This window comes from Misgurnus anguillicaudatus, chromosome 10 (assembly GCF_027580225.2).
Source record: "Misgurnus anguillicaudatus chromosome 10, ASM2758022v2, whole genome shotgun sequence".
Lineage (NCBI taxonomy): Eukaryota > Metazoa > Chordata > Actinopteri > Cypriniformes > Cobitidae > Misgurnus > Misgurnus anguillicaudatus.
Window position 1 is genome coordinate 31,408,418 of NC_073346.2, and position 18,728 is coordinate 31,427,145.

The 18,728-nt window shown below is 37.1% G+C and overlaps 1 protein-coding gene across 7 annotated transcripts in view; it reads right to left on the reverse strand.

The window, feature by feature from the left end:
* rbms3 (RNA binding motif, single stranded interacting protein) overlaps positions 1 to 18,728 on the reverse strand; it is a 291,895-nt gene that overhangs the window by 145,408 nt on the left and 127,759 nt on the right. For all 7 annotated transcript variants that reach the window (XM_073872380.1, XM_073872379.1, XM_073872375.1 and 4 more), the window contains exon 2: positions 10,546 to 10,712. In XM_073872380.1, coding sequence (XP_073728481.1) covers positions 10,546 to 10,685 — 140 coding nt within the window. In that variant the 5' untranslated portion in view covers positions 10,686 to 10,712. The remainder of the gene's footprint in view (positions 1 to 10,545; positions 10,713 to 18,728) is intronic.

An 18,728-nucleotide genomic window follows, 5' to 3' on the forward strand; every position in this document is an offset into this window, starting at 1 on the left:
TAGCTGTAAATTTATCATTTAAAAATAAACAATAAACAATAAACATTTATATAAAGTATGGCATGACAATCTGTCATACTGTATACAAGAACCAATGGCGTTTGGCATCGTTGATGCCTTTTTAAATATTCAAAAAAATGTAATGAAACTTGAGAATGAAAGAATGAAAAGATACATCCTTCAAGTACTGCAAAACAGCATGTTATAACTTTGGACGACGGTGCCGACATGAATGAAAAATGATTATGGAAAGCAAAAGCCCAGATAAAAAATATGAATTATGTATTCTTCTTCAAATCATTAGTAATACAGGCCCACTTTTCTTCCCATGACTTAGACGTTTCTACAGCAATGAGAAAGAGACATAAATCAAAGTACTGTATGAGTTGAAACTCTACCACAGAGAAGACGACAAGCGTATTGTAAGAAAGCAACACTTTGAAATAAAAACCATGACCTGTTACTAGCCCTGTCACACTGGCTCTGAAATGGTTTGCATGCTCTGGATGCCTGAGTTATTCGAGCCCGGGAGGTTCTGCTGACTGAAAATGAGATCCCACCCCAGAGGCTCCTGTAGATATGGCAGCCGTGTACATGAGGGCAATTCCTCCACTGAGTCACTTAGTCAATCAGGCTGAGAGACAGAAAGAAACAAGGAGAGAAAGAGAAAGACCGGGAGAGAGAGAGAGAGAGAGCTGCCATTTTGGGTTGCAGGCCTTGGTTATATTTTCTGTGAGTTTAAATATATCAAATATATATGGGAGAGCGGGGGGCGAAACTACAATTTTTCAGAAAAACTTCATTTTGAAGATAATGTTATAGACAGAGATATATTTTTGCTGTGGTCAGTAACTCACAAGTGTGGTCTATCAATACCAGGTGGAATTTTGAACAAATATAAAACGACTTTAGTATAATTTCACTTTAAACATAAGTAGTGAATTGTTACTTTTGACCCCACCTGCAGGGACGAAAGTAACACAACAAAACAAGATAGATTTTTGTGTTACACTTGTTTTTATTAAGTATACATGACTATGACTTCGTTAATATGTAACTGCAAACATATTTTGTAATTTATCTATGTAAAAAATTATGAAATTACATTTTCATTTAAAATTTCAGTTTTTTCTAATTTTTCAAAAGCAACCAACAGTACAAACTTAAATTGTTGAGAATAAAATATTTTTCAACAGTTTGAACACTATATGAAAATGAAATTAAATCAAATTAGAATAATATCAATTTTTAACTAGGGCTGTCAAAAGATTAATCGCGATTAATCGCATCCAAAACAAAAGTTCGTGTCCACATAACATATGTGTGTGTACTGTGTGTAAATATTATGAATATATAAATACACACACATTCATGTATATATTTAAGAAATATTTGCATTTATATACTGTATATACATTTATATAATTTATATTATATAGAAAATAAATATTTTATATATAAATATAACCAATTTTTCTTAAATATATACATGAGTGTGTGTGTGTGTGTGTGTGTGTATTTATATATTCATAATATTTACACACAGTACACACGCATATGTTATGTAAACACAAACTTTTATTTGGGATGTGATTAATCGCGATTAATCTTTTTGACAGCCAGTACATATACAACAGTATTAGCAGAAAGTGTTACTTTCCACCCGACAGGATCTCTTCACATTTAAACCCGATTTACTTTTATTTTGAAAAACTCGGAGAGGTCACACTTCAAGATGTGTTAGGTCACTAAATAACTTGTAGATTGATCAGTTCTTTAACACATGAAACCAGAAACACAACGCGTTTTAAAAACAAATTTACCGCTTTAGAAATGTACTTATTATGTTTGAAAACACCTTTCTGGATCTACACGCGGCAAACGGTGAGTAAGTAAAGCAATATTTTTCAGCTCTGTCAGGGTTTGTTTGCCTAAGATGATGTCATAGTTTGGGATGCAAATATTATCAGGGCTCGGAGAAAATCACTTTGTTACTTTCGTCCCACGTTACTTTTGCCCCGGTTCACCCCTATTGTAAAACCAGGAAAGTTAAAACTGCTAAATGCCATGGAAAAAGGTAATAACTCTCACACAGTATCTAGGTACGTGACAATCTCGAAACGAAACTTCGGATTACCTCAAACGACGTGCGGAGTAAAAACATTCTTGAAATTGTAACTTAGATTTAGTTTAATTGCTAAAGGGTTATTTTACCAACCGCAAAATGGAAAACAATGAGACAAAATAAGGTGATGATTTTCGAGATGGTCCTCACTGCAGAACATGAGATCCAGGGGGCGGGGTTGGATCTAGATCCAACTCCTCCCACTTTATATACTTTGTTCCGCCAAATTAACCAGTATATAAAACATAGCAAAAACACTTACATTTCATCTTAAAGTCACTACTTTTTTTAGGTCATAAGTAAAGTTTGTTTTTCTGTCAAAATAACTTAATTTAGTTACGACTCAATGGGGAAACGCAACAACACGTGTATGACGTGTCTTGTGGTAAAACTGCCGACCAATCAAAATGCAGTGGGAAGAGATCCAGCTCCGCCCCTGGACCTGAATCCAACCCCGCCCGTCGTGTTCTGCAGTGAGGCTCTACTGTGATTTTCGAGTTTCAAATGGCCAGTATTTTGTTATTCTTCAACCCGTAGACATGGTCTTGGTGTCATTGTAAAGTTTTTTTTCAAGCTATTTCTACCTGAACAACTAGTTTTAGCATTTAACCATGTTCAAAATTTTTGTCACATACCTACAGTGTCACTCACAAATGCACACGTATTTTGTTTATTTTATATCTCTGTGTTTTTCTAGATAGCTCAGATTAAGACCAAATGGAGGTTGTGGTACAATTGGAGTTTTATGCTTCCCATACTTTGTGAACAATTGTTTAATTTTCAATGAAAGCCAAAGGTAATAGAGAGCATACTGTACTGAGCAACCGATTGTACAAGCACACCCTGATGACTTTAATGCATTTTCTCTGTTCATAGTTGAGAAAAAAAATCTGTAATTTGCAGAACGGATTTAAAAATGGTAAAATATGTAAATGAAGCTGTAAATGAAGCTGAGCGTGCTACACTAATTGGCTGCTAAAAAACATAATCAACTTAGCCATAATATTTATATTAAATACACATACAATGGGTGAGGAATTAATACACTGTCAGAAAAAATGTCCCAAGCTGTTACTGGGGCAATACCCTTAAAAATGGTCTTAAATTTAATTTAAGTACAAATATGTATACATTTGGTAACAATATGTACCTTTGAGGTACTAACGTACACTCTTAGAAATAAAGGTACAAAAGTTGTCACTGGGACAGTACCCTTTCAAAAAGGTACACCTTTGTACCCAAAGAGTGCATATTAGTACTTTGAACTGCCAAAATGTACCTTTAAAGGTACATATTTGTACCTAAATGGTACATATTAGGACCTTTTTTAAAGGGTACTGCCCCAGTGACAGCTTCGTACCTTTATTTTTGACAGTGTATGTAGGGGTGTGCGGGGCAAAAACTAACGTGGGGTTCATTGTAACATGGACCGTGTACATTGTTGCAAATGGTTGAGCGATTTGTTTTTCTCGTATTTTTTTCATGCTGCCAAAAGACGGTCTCACGCAAATTATTGGAAAGGTATCATGTTTTTCCATAGAGTTATTGATAAAAAGGTGTTTTGGTGGCATGTAAGTACATTTTTCATCATATTTTTTTTTAGTTGAGTGTGAAAGATACCAAAACCAAAGTTATGTCATATTAATCAGTGTCTTGTTGACTAAAACATAACATCGTTTTGAAATATGTCTTCAGCTCAACTGTTTTGGTGGGCTTGAAAATATTTTGACCCAGCGGGGTTAATTGTAACACTGTGTTACAACTAGCCACTCAGCACTTACGATATAAAGACAGCTAACGTTAGCGTAATTCTTGCCATTGTTTTAAATAGGCTACACACCAATTATTGCTGGCTGCCACAAAATAAATGTACGTCTTATCAAAAATTGTCAAAATTAATTTTTATTTATATGTTTAATATTGATTGAATAAAGTCACGTCAAAGATTAAATTCAAAATAAAGTGAATGGCTAAAATCAGACTTTGATTTTCATTATCTTAGAATTTGATTTTGAAACTGTAGTATGGTTATTACAGACTGGGTCACATATAAAAAAATATGTTTTGTCATAATTGTGCTGCTTTTTCTCACATATTTAGAAATTTGTATCCATTTATAATTGAACTATTGTTAGAAAAGGGCTGGATGAATGAATACAGTGTGGATACCTGTCTATTATAGACAGATATATAAACAATATCCACTTCAAGCATATAGACAAAATAGTATTGAAATATTTGCTGGCAAACTAAATTTTAGCAATTGTTACAACTAACCCCCTGCCTGTTACAATGAACCCCACCTATGGGGTAAGTTGTAACGTTTGGACTTCTTTCATGTTTGGTGTAATTGTCCAAGAATGTTAAGCAATAGAAACAAACTTTAAATGTTCATTTGTAGCAGAGATGTGTGTGTTGCTTGTGTAAAAATATAATTAATCAAACGCAAATATTTTTTTAATGATTGAACCAAAACCAAAAAGCGTTAGGTTGTGCCCCGCTTTCCCCTACTTCTTATGTACAAATATGAACCCAGTACAAAGGTGTACTTTAAAAAAAAAAGGGTACTGCCCCAATGACCTTTTTTCAGGCCATGTAGCACTTTGTGTACGACAGGTGCCAATTTTGCAAATAACCGCATACAGATTTTGTGTCAGTCTATAAGAGATGAAGTTTTAGTCTGGGCTTACACATACACTGACAGACACGCTGGGAAAAAAAACATTAACTAAAAATGAAATCCTAATTTATTCCTTTGTAACCTTGCTTCAAGTGTAAGTATGAACCGAGTTACGTGGTGCTCACTTTCTCTCTGTAGCATTAGATTAAAATCAGAGATGTAATGAGGGGCTCTGAAATGCAATTATTTTAAATGGTATTGTAAAATTCTGTCCCGAGGTTTAATACTGCATGATATCGACTCATGGAAAGGAAAAGTAATGAACTGGCACACACATGACTCTCCACCCTCATACACCCAACATACACACACACATATCGCAGATGCAAAATGAAAGTACATAAACATGATGACAATGTGTTCACCCAAGGCTTTCATTAAAAATTCATGATTCACATTCAGTCCTTTTATGAAAACGCCCTGGCATATTTTCTAGGCTTTTTGTAAATGTAACACTCCCTCAATTTGACCTTTTTACCTCTTTTGTGATCCTAAAATCTAGTAGTCACAATTTGCAACCATTTCGCGTGCTGTTCTTCAATTATGCGATTATCTAATTAAAGCACAGTTAGTGTGGCGAGCTGACAACCAGGCAAGATCTTTTATTTAAGGCTAAGGGTTGCGGATTCTGCTGAGGCCACGTTTTTCATCTTTAGAGTCTAACTCTATTGTACCTTCTGCCTGGAAACCCTGCCAATCTTCAGCAGGAAATCACAGGAGAGGATCTCTGAAATGTCAACCTGACAGAAGCACTTTTCACTGCCCTTCCCGGCACCGCGCTGGAGCCACGAGAGAACGAAAAGAAAAGCACGGGCATGCATATGCGACATTCGCACGTGTGCGACAGTCAGCTTTAAATCTCCGCACTGTGGCGCAGATATGCATATGCCACCTGAATCGCTATGGGGCTATGCTAAAAAAGCAAAAAGTGTTTGTGGGCACTTTCTTTTTCTGCTGAGCTTCGGAAGTGAGCCCCAAGGCGAACCCCTTTGACCTTTCCAAAATGTAACTGCCCATTTGGCATGGTAGCCTGGGCTAATAAAACTTTCATCATCATGAATTTTTTATTCCAATCCCGCTCAAGGCCTTGGGCTAACCTGGACCGTGGTAGCATCAGACCCTGGGAGAGATTGAAAGACCTGCACGTGTGTCGTGCCCCGAGGTTTTGTCATTTACCTCATGAGTTTTGACGTGTTAACATTTGGGGGCATTTTAAGTCGCAGCCTTTTCAGCCTTATGAAATTCAAATAATGGTAAGACCTCTCGACTTACTCAAAATAATTTGCAATGCATTCTGGGACCTTCATCCTGGTAATTGCACACATCTGTGTGGTGGTATATACGAACAAGGATTTCCTCAGTCTTGGGCTGTAAGAGGTGGCATGGCTTGTGAAGTGCCGTCGCCCATGAGCAATCAAATGCACTTTGGTCAAAATGCTCTTGTAAGAGAAAGGGTTATGTCTTTTGTTAACAGATTGGACTACAAAAAGTGAAATTATTGGATTTAGTGCATTAGGCCTTGCGGTCTAAATGCAGCCTAATGGACCTGACAATGTTTATTATCATCAATCAAACAACTATAGTGAGGAGAAACAGAGAAAAGCACTCACTTCTTATTTCTTTCATTTTCATTTCATACTGTTTGCTTTAATAATCTCCCCTACTTAAATCTTAAATAAATGTTTCCCTAATTGAGAAATTCTTGAATGCTACTGTATGTGCCATTGTTTTGATGAATACTTAAATAAGGGAGTGTGTAAAAATTTGTGGAAATTAAATACAAAAAAGTCCTATTTCTTAAAGGGGACATATCATGAAAATCTGTCTTTTTCCATGTTTAAGTGCAATAATTGAGTTCCCAGTGCTTCTATCAACCTAGAAAATGTGAAAAAGATCAGCCCAGTAACTTAGTTTTGTTAATCCATTCTTTGCAAACATGTGAAAAAATAGGACATTGAAATTTGCCTCCTCTTGTGATGTCAGAAGGGGATCATACCACCCCTTAATCTGCACTATCCAACCACAGCACTGCCATTTAGTGCAGAGTATTTGCAGTTAAGAGGACACACCCAGAAAGTGGCAATTTAAACATGTTATAATAAATTATCTATATGGTATTCTGAGCTAAAACTTCATGTACTCATTGGAAGGCGATGGTGTAGTGGATGGTGCTCCGACACATGGTGCAGACGCACTTCTGGCGACCCTCTCTTCACCCTATACTTTCCTGTCATCTCCTTAATTACTTTCTATCCAATTAAGGCAAAAATGCCCCCCAAAAAAAACTTTAAAAAAAAAACTTAATGTACTCTGGGGACACCTAAGTTTTATTTGACATATTAAAAAAGTCTTGTGAAATATCCTCTTTAAGTAAATGAATTAGCTAATATGAACTAACAATGAGGGATATAGTTTTTCAGCATTTATGAATATTTGTTAATGTTGCTTAAGGACAATACAATTGCTCAAATTAGTTTGACATTACTTTTACATTACATTAAAGGCGGGGTGCACAATATTTGAGAAAGGCTTTGAAAAAGGGAGTCGGGCCGAGTACCCAAACACACCCAATCAGCAGTAAGAGGCGTGTCTACTAACCGACATCGTTGCCTGGGTTGCGTATGTGTGGGGCGGGTCTATCCATAGATATGTACACTAGATGTCGCCTTGGCTACGGCCAGGGGTTAAATTGGGATTTGTTATGTGGGGGGGCTCTGCGTGGAGGGGTACTTCAAGGGGTAACATATTTAATACTGATTATAGCAAAGCCACTGGTGTGTTTCAATGACATTCTGGATCTCTGATAGGATTTGATAAGTTTCAGCTTTAAAGCTGTGCCAGAGGTTGACCCAAAATATTTGAAAAAGAGCGCCTGAATTTTAAATGATGCAAATCTATGAGTTTGACACCTTCCATTTGTTGCACATGTCATTATGCACAACTGATCAAACTTTAAAGGAAGTTAAAAGAATCAACCTCCTTGAATAATTCTAGGCATAAGATAGGCTACCCCAAAAGACTAAAATAACAAGAAAAGGTACAACACACACAGTACTGTATCATCAACATGTCTTATAAATTAGCCATAGAGATTCCCTATGCTGGTCAGCAGCTAAAACAATCATATAGTTAGGTTTGATTTGTTTAATCAAAATACATTATTTTATTAAACTATACAATGAGTTATATCCAGTGTTATCCTTAACATAATGTAATTAGATGAGTGACATACATAGTTTAATCCTTTACACGTTTCTAGTCTTCTATGAAGTTTTCTCGACGTGGGCACCATTATTACCACTCTCTCTCTCTCTCTCTGTCTCTCTCTCTCTCTCTCGTCAAATGATCCTGCGTGAGAGCGCGTTCTTGAAGTTCTGAGTTTTTTCGCTTGAGTTCCATAACTTGCGCGAAGACGCATTTAAAGGGAAAAGCGCGTGTTTTCGCGGCAATTGCGGCGCCCAATTCGCGTCATTTTCATCGCCCCGTGCGAGGACGCGCCTGGTTGCGTCTTTGCATTGACTTTGTATGTAATCTGCTCGCGCAAATCGTTGAACTTGCATTGGTAAGTATGCCCCATAATGAATGAAAACACATTATTCCCTTCGCGTCAGTGCACACGCACCAGCGCAGCGAGTACACTGGCAAGAGCAGAGCGCGACCTTCAGCCTATGTGCCGGAGCTTAGCCCCGGATAGCCCCGGCCCAATTTAAACCCTGGCTACGGCAGTTCATTGGACCGAATGCGTCAAACAGAGCCGCCATCTTGAAACAGGGGAATCCCGCATCAGCGGCATTGTAGGCATTGGTGTAACGGAAATAAAATCACCATAAATCGTCATGACCGCGATTTTCTTGGTTTTCTTTTGGTTCGTTTCAACAGTCAGACATTACCATTTAGTACAGGAAAAAATTAAAGTTTTGATTTTATGAAAATTTACTTTTTCTTACTGTAATGCATTGTGCTAGTAGGCCTAACATCCATACACAGCACAAAAGTCCGGCATCGTTCATGAATTTGAAGTACAGGCAGAGATAGCAGCTTTACATAGATACTTCCTATGACAAGACCCCTGTTTTAAGATGGCGGCGGTTTTGACGCATGCTCAAAGCCCCAAGGCGACATCTAGTGTATATATCTATGGGGTCTATCAAAAGAAGGTCCAGATTCTATTGGTTTAGGGGCGTGTTTTAGATGATTTCAAATGTCAACATTGGCTTTCAGAGATCGTGCACCCCGCCTTTAAAGGTCACGTTCTTCCATTTTTAAACCCTAGTTAGTGTGTAATGTTGCTTTAATAGCATAAATAATACCTGTAAAATGATAAAACTCAAAGTTCACTGGCGCTATATTTTCTTTAGCAGAAATCGCCTCTCAAAGCCTACAGCGAACGGCCGGTTTGAATTACAGCGCTCTACTTCTTGCTTTAATGACGTCACTAGAACAGTTTTTTGACTAAACTCCGCCCAGAGGAATACGTCAGTTGCCAGCTAGGCTAATGACAAGCTAAGCTGCTATCGAATCACAACACACTAAACAAGCGCTATACAGATAAGCAAATTGTGTGAAAAATACAGTGGGTTTTTTTACACGTAAAACATGAACACATGTTATATTGCGTACTGTAAACACAATCAAAGCTTCAAAAATACAGAAATGGGACCTTTAAATATATAAGTAAATGCTGAAATGAACATGAACTAAGATTAAAGGGATAGTTCACCAAAAATCCTGTCATCATTTTCTCATACTAATGTTGTTCTAAACCTGCATGAATTCATTTTTCTGATGAACACAAAAGAAGATATTTTGATAAATGATGGTAAACACACTGCTGATTGTAACCAATGACTTCCATAGTAGGAAAAACAAACACAATGAAATTCAATGGTACCGTCAACTGTGTGCTTACCATCATTTATCAAAATATCTTCTTCATTATTTATCACAATACTTCCATAATATTTGTTTTCCTACTATGGAAGTCAATGGTTACAATCATCATTTATCAAAATATCTTCTTTTGTGTTCATCAGAAAAAAGAAATTCATACAGGTTTAGAACAACACGAGGATGAGAAAATTATGACAGAATTTAAATTTTTGGGTGAACTATCCCTTTAATAAATGCTGTAGATGTATTGTTCATTGTTAGGTTAAGTAAAGCATTAACTAATGTTACCGAATCTGTTGCTATTGAACATCGCTCGCTGTAGCGTCAAATATTAAATATTGTAGCATTTTACTGGTATTTTGAAAACCCCACCTCACACTAAATGTTGCCAAGAAATTACTGACCCCAGATCTGTATTCTCTCGGTCAACTCCACAGAGGGAAAGTTACGAAATTCAAAAATATTCATGAAAGGTCATGCCGCTGGAGTAAACGTCTAGAAAGCCCCCACGCAGAAAAGTAGATTGATATCTGCATGAGTCATCAGAGAAGATTATGCAAGCTGCCCCCTGGTTCTTGTACAGCGTTTCATAATGACCTCCCTCCACTAATGATGCTGACAGGCCGTCTCCATTTAAAGGGCCGTATTCTTCCCTCTAACCAAGCGTTGCGACTTTGTTGTTTCTCCATGACCTTCTGTGCCTGCATTTACATGATTGCATGAGTGTGTATATGCATGCGTAAGTCTTTGCAGCCTAAATAGGTATAGAGAGCTTGCTCGCATATAGCGAGATGTCGACTGCCAGTCATGTTTAGACAGGGAGAGTTTTGATGGACAGAACGCCACTTACGGTTGGCAGAGTTTGATGAGCTCCTGGTCGGTGGTCCCAGGCGGAAGGCCCCGGATGTACAGGTTGGTTTTACTCAGCTGCTCCGCTGCACTGTGGTGGTGGTGGCTGCTGCTGTTGGTGCTGGGGCTGGGCGGAGCCATGGGTGGAGGGGGCGGGGCATATGACTGCTGCAGAACAAAGAAAGAGAAACACTTGTTATTTGCTATTTATGAGCATTCTGTAACATACACTTATTATTATTATATCTCAGCAGGTGATTTTTAAAATTCATGTTTAGCCAGTTTGTATGCATTTACATTCACATTGTGAATGTCTTCACAGATAACTCAGAAGAGTGATTCTCGCGAAATTAGACTTATGAGGTGTCATGAAACATTTAGAGTAAGAGTATCAAAATAAAAAGCATACAGTTACAAACATCTCTTCATGTACCATTTTGCACATGATTTCAAATGGCATCATACAAACCAATTTTTTTTCACATTTAAGGGGAAAATTTTCATTACCGCAACGTGTCATGATTGGATTTGGGTTCTTTGACATGGAAATATTTATAATTAAAAAATCTAAAAAATAAAAAGCGTCAGTGCATGTTATACTATAAACATTTACAGTAAAGAAACATGTGGTATTTGGTGATCATTGGTAAATGTAGAGACAATAATAAGGAATATAATTGTGTCCAAAACCAATTTTCTCATCTCCGCAACAATTTTCAAACATTGTTTAAGCCCTCAAGGACATAATTGACTGTGACACTCAAGAAGGCTACCAGGTAAGCAGTTCTTATCTTTTCTCTCCAGATAAAAGTTGAAATTTTTGTTTGTTTTGTCAACTTTTAAGTTCTCATTACCGAAACATGAGTTTGTAAATGCATATATTTAATGTAATATTATGTTGCGGTAATGATAATTTTTGATAATCTAAAAAAATTTTATAATTCTATAGGAAATACTTTTTAAATCCTCTAAAAATAATGGTTATAGTAAATTCAGACCTTAATCTTATATGTGCAAAAATCTGTAAAAAAAAAAAATCTGATGCTGGACACCTTCTTAGTCTGGATTTCTTGAGAATCACCCAAAAGTCATAAATAAGTGTGTACTTAAATCCAAATTTTAACCAACCCCCAACCTCTTAATCACCATAAATAATCTACATGCACACAATTATTAGTGAATAAGTGTCACATTTTATCGGTTTTATCTTAAAAACCAACCCAAGCCACAGTAAGTCAAATGTGATTGGTCTGTAGTTACTAAACACTAAAAACAGCACATAAAGTGTTCAAGGCTCTGACAGACACTAAAGTCAGATATAGAAACATCACTCTGACAGTAAGACTATAGGATAAGTGCTGTTATTTACAGCATGCAGTGGGATGTATATGTGTGAGGTTGTCTGGCACTGAAACTCATTCTCTATGTTTACAATAATCATTGGCTGTCAGCTGTGCTGTACACTGGCAAGTCTCCCCTGGCATTAATCTATTACCTGCACTTGCACACAGCCTGCTATTTCCATCAGACAGACAGACAGATAGACATGGGGACAGGCCTATCGTGGGCTGAATAGATTCTGCATTCATATACTTCACACACCCCTGCCCCTCAGGCTACAGTTATGAATGAAGCCATTGAGTTCTCAGGAATACAACGCGCACAGACAGGAAACAAGAGATGACAAACTGCCATCAAAACAGACATTTGTTATATTGTGCTTAGATGGAAACATATACCCCATATTCAAATAAAAAATGTAGGGGATTTTAGAGAAGACACGAGGGTCTACGACAAAGATGTGCTTGCATGAATATCGAGATACAGGTGGACACCTGCTTTGTCCTGGATGAAACAATGCAATGAAATTAGTTAGAATAGGAAATTAGGATTACTGCAAAACTGCAATACATTACATTCCCCAGCACTAATGGATGCACACACACACATAGACAACTGTGGCATAGTATGCCAAAAATCTGGATATAATAAATACACAACATTCCCACAGACTATAGATACCATATTCATGTCTGACATGGCTCCAGGCGGTCATACACATATGATCTGACCGCACAAAACTCTTCCTGGGTGAGCTTATCAGACCCACCCGGCCCAGTTCTTCTCGGCAGATCGTGAGCCTGGCCTTTGCAACACAACGACGGGACAGATACAGACCGAGCGTGAGAGAGCAAAGCTCGGCTGATCAAAGTCCTCACCGCAGACACCTCTTTCAGCCAATTTGTGCAGCTGTCAGGGGCACGGCGATAGCGCGTCGGGGTGTGTAGTGTGTCAGGAGTCATGATGGGGGAAGCCTTTGAAACGTCAAAGACGTTCACATTGCCGTCAGACGGGCCCGGATTAAAGGGGAGAGATGATGTTGCTTCTACAACAGACTCGACGGGAATCAAACACGCACACATTTTTGGGCGTCTCTGAAGCCACACGCATGAACAAATTCCATCCTGTACTACGTAAAGCTTTAGGCGTTTAACTTGTCCACGGAGACTTTAAAATTGTCCACGGAGAGACAGATTGATGTATTGTGTTGTGCATATGCTGACTTTAGCACATAAAATGTTTATACGGTATTTGAGATGCATTATTGTTTGGTTTAGTAGCAGATGATTAAGCAAAAAAGTATATTTATGCTAGCCTTTTCATATTGGGCAAAACTTTACTTGAAGGGGTGTTCATAAGACTGACAAGACACCTTCATAATCATGACATGACATGTGCCATGAACATAAAGGAGAATTTAATTCACGTTTATCACAACTGTCATTAAGTGTCATAATGATGTATTTTTTAATGCAAAGATTACATTGTTTGAGATGTCGCTGTTATAACAACTTGACATTAACCAATAGACCCCTTTACGGTTCACGACACAGGCGGTTCCCACTGCGCATGTCGGGGTCAGAAGAGTCATTACAGCAGTTTGAGTTGCGTATTATTCAGTATCGTAAAAAAATTCCTACTTACGTCGTGGGCTGTGAAAATCGCACCAGGTCTTCCGTTAAGTTTTTGCGATTCATGCAGAATCTCAAAAACAAAAAATACAACATCTGCGGCTGCAAGCAATTAACGTGCAGACTGGGACAATGCAAGGATCAAAGAGGCTTGTGTTTGTAGTGCTCACTTCATTTGAGGTAAGTCATCATTTTTCAGCCCTGTTAGATGAAATTATAAAGCCTGGATGGTATGAACAGTTTGACCCCATGCTGCGCGCGCACCCGATAGTCATTCGATGTTTACAAACCTTGAAGGGGTCTATACACCATTAAAGAGCCACACAGATCCAAAATCGAAAATGACCTGTATTGCAGTGTGTCATGTAGCTGTCCATCAATGTAAACAATTTGCAAAGTAGTTGAACCAAAAAGTGCACGATTAATAAAGTTATTGGCTTCTAAAGTAGTGAGTCGACTCTGAATCGCTGAAACGAGTCTTCGTATGGATTGAATCTCCTGCCTGACTTTATCCACGTAATACCAACACTTTGCATAATAATCTCCGCCTACATGACCTGACCACAGCTAGTTAGTGTGTAAACATCATATCACGCTGTGTTATTAGTTTGTGTTGTTTTCACTACCAAAGGATGAAGATATATGAAGAATCTGTGGTTAAAATTACTTTTTCAAAGAGGGATATACTAAACGTTTGGCTATCAAGAATCAGTGGTTAAAATTACTTTTTCACAGAGGGATTTACTAGACGTTTGGCAATGAAAGATGGTTCAGTACCCACTTTATTTGGAACAACATGCGTCTCCTAACCACAACCTGTAAGTATGATTATAGCTACATACTTGCTTAAATGAGTGTAAAAATGTTAATGTCTGTCGTTGTTTTTATAACCTTGACTAATAATAAATAATGTGTATAGATGCTGTTTTCTAAACTCTTAATATACTGTCAGAAAGTCACGTTAGCAAGCAGCTAACGCATGCTCAGTTACGGTTTTGCTACAGTATGACCCGGTTAGCTTACATAAATGCTTAAATGTTAAATGTTTCTATAATGTTAGTTTCTATTGTTGTTTTTATTGCTTGGGTTAATGATGAAAAATGTCGTTGTTTAAACTCTTAATATACTGTCAGAGAGTCACGTTAGCAAGCGGCTAACGCATGCTCACTTACGGTTTTGCTATGGTCTGGTTAGCTTGCATAAATGCTTAAATGAGTGTAAAAATGTTAGATTTTTATAGTCGTTTTTATTGCTTGGATTAATGATGAATGATGTGTATTGATGTCCATAATGTCTTCTCAGTAAATCATGTTAGCTCTAGGTCAATACATGTTGCACTGTTGTTGGTCTGTGCCACTGATATGTGGTCTGTGCGGAGGCTCTGTCAGTTGACCAATCAGAGCAGAGTAGGCTACTGAAAGGGGGGGTTTAGGCAGAATGAGTCGTTGAACGGCTTTTTTGACCTTTCATGCATTTAAACCTGTTGTCCGGGACTTATAAACAGTGATAGGATGCTTAAAATTGGCATCATACTGGCTCTATAAGTGTTAATACTCTGTCAAATAGTTTAATAACAGCGTCATGAATAATCTTCAGTTCATAATGTTTTTTTTAAGTTTCCTCCAGATGTTTAAGAAATAAAATCATTCATCCAATAATTATAATAATTATAATAATTAAAATTGATAAAATTATATTTTAATTAATTTGGAGACCAATTCACCTAAAATGAAATGAAAACGGTACAATAATGGGTTAAGCCATGCAGCATTGGGTCCATATCACTGGAAAACAGTTAATTACATTAAATTAATTAAATGTTTTGTTAGTTTTTGTTAGAAAAAAAAGATTGTGTGTATTGTGCACAAACATAAAGTTAAGTATAATCTTTTGATGTGTCTGTTGCATTTTGTTAAGGTATTTAAAATTATTTGACATAGTATTAACTAGTGCTGGGCAAAGATTAATCGCGATTAATCGCATACAAAATACAAGTCTTTTTTTTACATAATATATGTGTGTGTGTGTACTGTGTGTAATTATTAAGTATATTTAACCACACACACATACATATATTCATTTCAGAATTGTTTTATTTATATATATAATAAAAAAAATTATGTATCATATAGAATATATTCAAATATGAATTAATATATATACACATGTAAATGTTTCTTAAATACATACATGAAAGTGTGTGTATTAATATATACATAATAATTACACACAGCACACACTCATATATTATGCAAAAAAATCACTTTTATTTTGTATGCGATTAATCGCGATTAATCTTTGCCCAGCACTAGTATTAACACTTTAATAGACATTTTAATGACAAGTTAAATTTGCACTACTGTAGTTGAGGTAAGAAAAATATTCATGATGCTGTTGACAGACTATTAACACTTAATGACATTTAAATGACAGTTTAATGTAATGTTAACCCATAAAGCTAGTTAGTTTCTTTAAGTTTGATCATTATTCTGCTATAATTCTGACAAATTTATGCAAGTTATGATGTATTGGTTTATGTCAAGTTGTCATAACAAAATATAAAACAATGTTATCTTTGCAATAAAAATTACATAATTGTACAAATGACACTTAATGACAGTTGTCATAAATATGGATAAAATCTCCTTCAAAATGATTATGAAGGTGGTGTGTCAGTCTTATGCACACCCCTTTAAGTAAAGTGTTACCTGATATTGTTTTAAGTATGCATGTACTGATTGTTTCTTATAAGTAAACAAACCATTACTGCAAAGGGATTTTTTAAAGCAAGTAACCATAGTAAAATGCATTTCCCTAAAAAAAATGAAGTGAGACTATTTAAGAATGTAAGTATAAACTATGCAAAAATATAACAATCTACTATAAACAACAGTTTTAAGCATGTAATTTCCAACATTAATATACATTTATGCATATGTCAGACATTTTTATCCAAAGCAACTTACAGTACACTAATTTTTTCATGCTTTTTATCAGCATGTGTGTTCCCTTGGAATTGAACCCACAACCTTTTGCGCTGCTCACGCCTCTCTCTATCATTTAAGCTAAACGCTTACAAAATGAAACACGTCAGAGTTTTTACATCAACAATTTATTGAAACTGAGAAAAACTATTTCAGTGTTTTTCTACTGAGGTTTAAATCAGAGATGCTATTAAATTTTAATACTCGTAGTTGCGAGTCGAGTCGTGGGAGTGAAAGTGGCCTAGAGGCACGGTCTCTAGGAAACAAAGTGGTCAAATAAAAAGTACATTAAAACTAGTACAATATTCACAAAGCTAGTAAATTTTATAATGCAAACAAACTATGAAATATTTCACCCATTTTGATACATAGACTCAGCTCTGGTGCTTATACAGGCCACGTGAATTTGAGTTGCACCCCTTGCTCCCCTCCAGTACCTCCTGTCTAGCTTTCGAAAAACGTTTTGCAAACACTGTCAGTTCAGTTCCTCCTCTACTTTCTCTCCGAGAAGAAAAGTTATTGTCCGCTAATTAAGTGATTTTCTCTCATTCCTGTCTTCCACCAATCTAATGACTGTAATCTGTACATCCAACCCTGCTTTTCTTCCACAGCCTGTCTTGTATAAACTGTCTCCTCCCCCTCCTTTACTACGGATTATCCATCCCTCCCTTTCTCCCGCCCTCTTGCCGTATCCCAGGGTTGGCCGGTGCGCAGCCGTGCTCTGCTCTTTATTAAAGGGTGAGTGATGTGCACACACATTATCTCCTCTCTGCACGCCCAGATAGCCTTCATTTCCCTAAAGAGTACTCCAGTCACCAAACAATTAGTACTTCCTGGAGAGCCCTCGAAAATGGGTTTCGAATGGCCGCGTCTCCTCTCCTCGCACCCCTCTCCCTCCCACCTACCCTCTGTGTGTCCGTCTGCCTCACCGTCTCTCATTATTTCTCCTCCGCTGTTCTTTGGAGAGAGGGATTGACCTCTTTCAGGTCAGCTTTCGAGTGTGCGAAGTTAACCCCTGCCTTCACCGACTGTGATTATGCTGAGGCTGTGGAAATGCGCAAGAGTGGGCAGTTCATGTGCATGCATACAAAATGTTTTCAATGCATCATGGCGAGGGAACATGCGACACCGAGCAGCATGTGCTGCATTGTCGAATGTGATGCGCCATATGTGATTCGCCACCATTTTTTTCACACTTCTGGCACAGCAGGATAACTTCCAGCAATATGGTTTACGCTCTGCATCCACTAACTGTAATCATGCATTGTATTACAGTATGCAGTTTGTATATAGCTACATGTATACTTAATAGCTAATAGGTTGTGGGTTTGATCCTTAAGGAACACAAACACTGAATGCACTTTGGATTAAAATGTTTGCCAATGTGTAAATGTATGCAAAATATTCAATCTATATTATAACAATAATACATTTTTTCATCTGCACCACATATGCTGATGTACCTGACCATCATTTTTTTCTACCTTATTAAACAAAAACAGTTTGCACTAATGCTGGGTTATTTTCAACCCATGGTTGGGTCAATAAGGGACAACCCCAACAGTTGGGTTAAATTAACACACAACATGTTAAAATTTGACTCAACCACTAATTTAAACAACTCAACATTTTGGGTTGGAATAACTCAGCATATGTAAAGGGGACACTTCACTTTTTTTAAATATGCTCATTTTCCAGCTCCTCTAGAGTTAAACATTTGATTTTTACAGTTTTGGAATCCATTCAGCCAATCTCCGGGTCTGGTGGTACGACTTTTAGCATAGCTTAGCATAATCCATTGAATCTGATTAGACCATTTAGCATCGCGCTAATAATAACCAAAGAGTTTCGATATATTTCCTATTTAAAACTTGACTCTTCTGTTGTTACATCTTTTACTAAGATCGACAGAAAATTAAAAGTTGCAATTTTCTAGGCCAATATGGCTAGGAACTATACTCTCATTCTGGCATAATAATCAAGGACTTTGCTGCCGTAACATGGCTGCAGGAGGCGCAATGATGTGACACAGTGCCCCGAAAATAGTCCCCTTAGTAACTTTCAATAGCAGAGGACATTTCGGGCACTGCGTCATGTCATTGTGTCTCCTGCAGCCATGTTACAGCAGCAAAGTCCTTGATTATTACGCCAAAATGAGAGTATAGTTCCTAGCCATATCAGCCTAGAAAATTGTAGCTCTTAATTTTCCGTCGGTCTTAGTATATGAT